General features: G+C 50.6%; 1 protein-coding gene across 1 annotated transcript; it reads right to left on the reverse strand.

Annotated features, from left to right (window-relative positions):
* Nucleotides 1-395: 395 nt before the first annotated feature.
* Nucleotides 396-1,328, reverse strand: LOC134434184 (olfactory receptor 14C36-like). The gene has a single exon (XM_063182865.1). It carries the CDS (start codon nt 1,326-1,328, stop codon nt 396-398), a length of 933 nt encoding a protein of 310 aa, XP_063038935.1.
* Nucleotides 1,329-7,419: the final 6,091 nt, after the last annotated feature.

Below are 7,419 nucleotides of genomic sequence, written 5' to 3' on the forward strand. Positions count from 1 at the left end.
GGCAGTGGGGCAGGGCCACAGCAGCAGCACTGGCAACCACCAAGTGCTGCTGCTGCTGGGCACAGCTGCTGTGCCAGCACTGATCTGCCCCCAGCTCTGCACACAGATATTGCTGCTGCAGCTCCAGAGAAGGCAACAAAAGGGCATCTCTGCAGAAAACTCTGCTGGGTGATCCTTCAGTTCCTGTAAAGCCACCAGGAGCGCAGCCCCTCATTGACACAGTCTGTGGGCTCAGGGAAGGTGGAGAGAAAGAAAATGAGAAACGGCCCAAACACTCATATTTAATTACGGACAATATGAAAAACCTAAACAAAGGGAAAATCCCACAACCAAACCAACAAGAAATATCAAAAATAACTTTTATTACAAGTGATTTGCAAACACTGGCCAGCAGTTTAATGTTTCTGAAAGCATCCAGTCATCAGTGTCCACACTGCAGCCTTGAGCTCCTGGTTCCTCAGGCTGTAGATGACGGGGTTCAGGGCTGGAGGTACCACCGAGTACAGAACTGACAGGGCCAGATCCAGGGATGGGAAGGACATGGAGGGAGGCTTCAAGTGAGCAAAGATTAGAGTGCTGAAGAATAGGGAGAGAACAGCCAGGTGAGGGAGGCAGGTGGAAAAGGCTTTGTGCCGTCCCTGCTCAGAGGGGATCCTCAGCACAGCCCTGAAGATCTGCACATAGGAGAAAACAATGAACACAAAACATCCAAGTCCTAAAGATGCACTAACAGCAATGAGCCCCAGTTGTTTAAAGTTGGAGTGTGAGCAGGAGAGCTTCAGGATCTGTGGGATTTCACAGAAGAACTGGCCCAGGGCATTGCCATGGCACAGGGGCAAGGAAAATGTATTGGCTGTGTGCAGCAGAGCATTGAGAAAGGCACTGGCCCAGGCAGCTGCTGCCATGTGGGCACAAGCTCTGCTGCCCAGGAGGGTCCCGTAGTGCAGGGGTTTGCAAATGGACACGTAGCGGTCGTAGCACATGACGGTCAGGAGGAAAAGCTCTGCTGAGATGAAGAAGATAAAGAAAAAGAGCTGAGCAGCACATCCTGTGTAGGAGATAGTCCTGGTGTCCCAGAGGGAATTGTGCATGGCTTTGGGGACAGTGGTGCAGATGGAGCCCTGGTCGCTGAGGGCCAGGTTGAGCAGGAAGAAGAATATGGGCGTGTGCAGGTGGTGGCTGCAGGCTACGGCGCTGATGATGAGGCCGTTGCCCAGGAGGGCAGCCAGGGAGATGCCCAGCAAGAGGCAGAAGTGCAGGAGCTGCAGCTGCCGAGTGCCTGCCAATGCCAGCAGGAGGAAGTGTCTGATGGAGCTGCTGTTGGACATTTGCTGTAGCTGGGCACAGGGACCTGTTCATGCAGAAAAGGACAGTGAAGAGTTGGAGGAGATTCCTGTAACCAAAATCAAAGCCATTTCCTATACACCCACCTCTGGAACACACAGATACTGCCTTTAGTATTTTCAAGATCTGAGGTTTTCTTTATAAGCTCCCCAATGTTATTCCTGGTATTCTTGGATATCAGGCAACCCTCAGCATTTCTACTTGACTCAGGGAGAACAGAGCAATTTCTGGGAGGCAAAGTGATGAGTGGAGACTGAGGGGAGATGGTCTGTCATTCTGACCTGTTCCGAGTTTCCTTGGCCTTTAACCTTTCTCTGGTGGAGGGTGATCACCTTGCCATGCTTCCCCTAAAATCTTACTAGGCACTGCTGAGAGGAGATGTGTCCTTCACAGCCCAGATCCGCATTTGTAGCCAAGGACTTGCCTTGCTCATTTCACCAACCCAATAGCAGCATTTTCAGTGTCACAGCACCTCTGCCTTTCCCCATCAATCTCATAACTCAGAGATGCTCTAGGACAGGTTTGCACCCAGGATTGGAGCTCCCAGCTTGGATTGAAATCTCAGGGAGACTCCCAAGTGTCCTTATGATGGCATTGGATTGAGGGAGATGCAGCTCCTTCCCTGGCTGCACTGACAGCATTGCCCAGAGCCGGGCACTGGGGACAGCGTCACCCTGAGCCAGCTGTGCCCCCTGCCAGAGCCCCCAGGGCGGGGCAGCTGCTCCCAGCCCTGCGCTCTGCAGAGGGAACTGGGCCCGGGGCTGCAGAGCTGCCCCATGGCTCTGCTGCAGCTCTGCCTGCACAGGAGGGGCTGCACACCTTGGAGCCCTGGCCCTGAGGGCAGAGGCTGGGCTGGGGGCACAGGAGGGAGGGGGCTTGTTCAGAGGGAGGGGCTGCACTGGAGGGGTGGATCCTGTGGGCATCTCTAAACTCTCCCTGCCACAGCATCTCTGGGTATTGTTTTCTCTCCTTGCCTGATCTTCTCTCTGCTTCCTGCAGATTTTCCTCCTGCAGGTGTTTCCCTGTGCCTGATCTCTCCCTTTTAACACTCACCGACCCCAAATATCTGTGCACTCTCCTTCGCTGGACAGAACCCTGCCTGTTTGCAGGGCACTGGCTGGGGGCAGGTTCTGTTTGTAGCTTGGAGAAAGGACAGCTCAGACTGAGCCTGATGGGTCCAGCAAAGGTGATGCTGGTGCTGTCCATGGACAGAAAGGCTGAAAGCACATTAGGGATCTCCTGTTAACCTATTGATCACCAAAAGTAACATTTTAGATGTCTCAGACACTTGTCAAAATTCATAATTGATAATTCATAACCTACCTTTAATATTTATCCCCCCTTCCTGCCATTCTCCAAAAGCAGGAAACTGATTTCAAAGTCTTAGGAAATTTTCTCATTTTTGTTAAAATCCTTGACTTGGAAATATTCTATGACTGATTAGAATCCCTCAGCATGTCAGAGTTTCATGAGCATTTCACCTCCCCTGCACCAAAAATACTCAGAGATGTACTCACAGCGTCTGTAGGCAGTGGGATGTTCCAGCTTTAGGAGATGGCTCCAGGAGCTGCAGCTGCATTGTCCTGCAGCCAGAGGTTCCTGTGCCAAGGGCTGGCAGTGATTCTGCTCCAGGCACTTCTCAGCACCTTTTCAGCCCTGACTGATCGAAGCTCTCTGTGCCTCTGTGCTGTGCCCAGGATGGCTGCAAGCAGTGCCCCAGCCCTGCTGGGCTGGCAGAAGAGCTGCTCATCAAGAGAAATGTGCTTTTGAAGCTCTTCTTGGTTACCAGGAGCTGCCTCTGTGCCAGGAGCCCAGCCCAGCTCATCAGCACAGACACAGCACAAGAACTTTAATGAGCCTCTGGGGCTTTGTGCTCAGTCCCTGAGAAGGAGCTGAAGAAACCTCTCCAGAAGTCCAAGTCAGAATCCAACTCCAAAGTTTCTTGGATTTTTAATGGGTCCCACTGAGGAACACGACTGAGAAAGTGTCCCCAGGTCCCAGGCAGAGCAGAGAACTGGAGGCAGTGATGACAGGTGGGGACAAAGAGAAGCCAAGTCTTGGTGCCCTGGGGCACAGCAGCACGGTCTGTGCCACCAAGGCCTGTGAGAAGACACCTTGTCCAGAGGCCCTGGGGCCTGCTGGCACACCCCCAGCCAGGCTGGGCACCGTCAGCCCCTTGTCCTGCCTTCAGCATCCCCCCCTAGCCCACATCCCTGTGGCCTCAAGGATGTGCTGGAAGGAGTCCCTGGGGATCCTTGCTCAGTAATGGCCCTGGGGGCTCCTTAATGCTCACAGAGTTTTTCAAAGGACTTTGGGTTTGGCTTTTGCCTTGGAGTCTCTGAGAGGTTTCTGCAATCATGGCCTCCAATTCTCTGCTGTAATGAGTCCCTGGAGAGGGTTTGTGTGTAACAACACTCAGTGGGCTCATTAATGCTTCAAAGTACTTCATTTATTTTAATGTACTTTGTGTTTCTCTTTTGATACAGACTCTGTGAGAGGTTTGTGCAATCATGGCCCCAATTATCTGCTTTAACAAGTCCCTGGAGAGCTTTGCACTGACATGTAGTGGGGCTCATTAATACTTTGAGATAGTCAAGATTTTTAAGGTACTCTGGATTTTCCTTTCCACACTGAGTCTCTGAGAAGTTTTTGTGCCATCCTGGCCTCCAATTCTCTCCTCCAAGGAGTCCATGAGGAGCCTGTGTAGGGGATGGATCTCAGTGGGACACATCCATGATTTGAGACACTTTGGGGTTTTCTTCTGACTTTGACTCCTGGAAAGGTTTGTGCAATCTCCTCTCAGGCCCTGAGTTTCCAGGGCTCAGCTCCAAATGCACCACAGGGCTCATTAAGATCGAGCAAGTCCTGACAAACCATGGCTCTGCCTTGATTTCCCTCTGCTCTAGTGCAGTTCATCAGAAATATTTCTGTAGTGATTTTGGTTCACCAATTTGAGATTTCTTGGAGAATGCAGCAATTATTGTGGTGGCTTCAGTGTTGGCTAATTACCAGTGCACTCACCAGAATATACTTACTCATTTCCTCCTGTGTGATAAGATTAGGAGAACGGCAAAGCAGGCTCAAAACTTTAAGAGGGTATAAGGAAAAGTTCATTAAGAGCAACTAAAAGAAAGAGTAATAAGAACACAACTTTCAGAACACTTCTCTCCCTACAACCTTTTCTTTCTTACTGACAATATAAAGACAAACCTAGAATTTTCAGTCAGTTTACCCCAACTAGAATAGTCTTTCTTGAGTTCTCTTAGGGAGAGGAGTCTCTCTTTCATGCTATGGAGACTTCTCCAGAAGAGACACTTCTCTTGTCGCTCTCAATTTCCATGAATAGCAACTGCCCAGAAAAATCTGCAATTGTGAAATCCTTCCCAGTTGTTCAAAGCACTTTTACAGTTGTGTTTATGGGCCATGTCAACTTATGGGGTATCAGTTTAATGATGAGCTGTGTAAGAGCAAAGGTTCTCCTCATCTGTTTCTGAAATCATCTTCATCTCTGAGGACATCTTTTTCTTCTCCCTGTGAAGGCACAGGATCTCATCACGCTTCCCTTTTTCCATGTTCAAACTTCTCATGGGATCACAGCTACTTTGACATTTGCTACTTTAGCATGGAGGCCTTTGCTGAACAAGTCATGTCCCCATACTTTTCAATGCGATACAGGGAAAAAGAGAGTCTGATTTATCAATTACATCCTTCTCCATGGCTTTACAAGAGGATTTCAGCCCCAAGATCAGGACATCTCCTCATCTCTCCCATATGGGACTCAACTTCCTCTTCACTGACCTCGGTGTCTTCATGTTGCTCCTCTATGTGCCTGCACTTTATCCTTTTCTGTCACTCGAGGGAGGATGGAAGCACTGAAAGAGTTCATATCTCACCCGGGGCCTGCAGATGGTTCCGTGACCCCAGCTGGGCTCAGTACTCGCAGCCAGACCTGCTCCCTGTTCCCTCGGTTCCATGGGGCCCCACAGTGTCCCAGTGGTCCCTTGCTTCCATGAGGACCTGAGGTGTCATAATGCCCCCTTGGTGACACCAGGCCCTGAAGGGTCACAATGGTCTCCATCGTTCCATCAGGCCCCTCAGAGTCATAATGGTCTCTGGGTCCATGGAGCCTTTCTGTGTCACCATGGCCCCTTGGTTCCATGGGCTCCAGTGGTGCCACAAGGATCCCCTTGGTTCCATGAGGTCCCCATAGTGTCCCAGGGATCTTCCTTCTTTCCCAAGGAAAGAACCCAGCCCCAGTGTTGCAGGGGCATCCACCAGAGGCCAAGGCCAGGCAGACTTGATGGTACTGACAGATTTACCTGGGAGCAACCCTTGGTATAGGGAATTTTGGAGGTGGAATCCCTATTTCAGACATGGACACCTGGAGGAGAAGCACGGTTCTTTTACATAGGAAGGAAAGCACAGAACACCGATATTTGAGGGGCGAATGAAAGGGGGCCATCAGAGGCCTAAGTCAGCCAGACCTCTCAGTTCTAATTGCTTTTGTATGAAAGCAACCCTTGGATATAGGGAATTTGGGAGGTGGAATCCCAATTTTGGCCATTTCTTTGTAGATAAGAACGACAGTTCTTTTTCATAAGAAGGAAAGCATGGAGCCCAAGTGTTTCAAAGGCAAAAGAGGAGACAGGTGGCTCCTGTCCTGGCTCCCAAGCCAGCCAGGCCTGATTGTCATGGCAACTTTTGTCATGGAGGGTCCTTGGATATCAGAGGAGAAATCTCACTTTTGACCTTGGACTCCTTGAGAAGAAGGATGGTTCTTTTCCAGAGTAAGGAAAGCATCAAGCCACAGTGTTTTGAGGCAGGTGAGGGACAGCTCCCAAGTGGCATGGCAGCTACACCTGTCTGGCTTTCATTTGGGAGCAATCCTTGGATGTACGGAGTTTTGGAGGTAGAATTCCAGGTTTGGCTATGGGCACTGGGTCAGGATGGATGGTTTTTACCAATAGGAAAGAAAAATGTCAAGTCTAAGTGTTTTTGAAGAAGATGAGCGGTGGCCACCCTTAGGCCAACAGAGCCACACCTGTCTGTCCTGGCACCTTTCATCTAGGGACTCTCCTTGGACATAGGGCATTTTGGAGGTGGAACATCAATTTTGGCCGTGGGTGCCTGGACAGAAAAAGAGTTCTTTTCATTAGGAAGGAAAGCACAGAGCCCCAGTGTTTCAGGGGCAGTTGAGTGCCAGCCCTCAGGAAGACAAGGCCAGCCAGATTTGTCAGTCCTGGCAGCTTTTGTCTGGGAGCTATCCTTGGATATTGGGAATTCTGGAGGCAGATTCTCAATTTTGTCCATGAGCACCTGGTCGAGATAGATGTTATTTTCCCCAAAGCAGGAAAAGCACATGGTCCCAGGGTTTCAAAGGCAGATGAGAGGTGGCCCCTGGGTGGCCAAGGCAGGCAGACCTGTCTCTTCTGGCAGATTTCATCTGAGAACAATATGTGCATATACGGAAATTTGGAGGAGGAATTCAAGTTTGGCCATGCTCCCCTGGAGGAGAAAGACAGTTCTCTCCCATAGGAAGGAAAGCCCAGAGCCCCAGTGTTTGAGGGGCTGATGAGAAGCAGCCCTCAACATGCCAAGGTCAGCCAGACCTGTCAGGTGATTGCTAGGAGGCCCAGCCAGCCAGACCTGTTCCATGTTCTCTTGGTTTCATGGGACACCACAGTGTCACAATGGTCTCCTTGGTTCCATGAGGCCCTGGAGTGTCACAATGTTCTCCTTGGTTCTGTAGTGTCACAATGGCCCTGTGCTCCTATGAGGCCTTCAATGTCACAATGGCTTCATGGTTCCATAAAGCTCTGATGTGTCACTATGGCCCCTCGGCTCCATGCGCCCTCGCTGTGTCACAGTGGCTCCTCTGTGACACAACGGGCTGCACAAGGTCACCATGGACCCTTGGTTCCTTGGGTCCCCCAAGTTTCACAATGATCTCCTTGATTCCATGAGGCACCACAGTGTCACCATGGCCCCTTGGTTCCATGAGATTCCATAGTGTCACTGTGGTGTCCTTGGACATGCATTGTCACAACTGACCCTTGGTTCCATGAGGTTCCATAG

The sequence above is a fragment of the Melospiza melodia genome, unplaced genomic scaffold (assembly GCF_035770615.1).
Source record: "Melospiza melodia melodia isolate bMelMel2 unplaced genomic scaffold, bMelMel2.pri scaffold_32, whole genome shotgun sequence".
Taxonomy (NCBI): Eukaryota; Metazoa; Chordata; class Aves; order Passeriformes; family Passerellidae; genus Melospiza; species Melospiza melodia.

What these genes read in the sequence shown, in the direction of transcription:
- LOC134434184 (XM_063182865.1), bottom strand. Translation starts at nt 1,328, where the DNA reads ATGTCCAACAGCAGCTCCATCAGACACTTCCTCCTGCTGGCATTGGCA.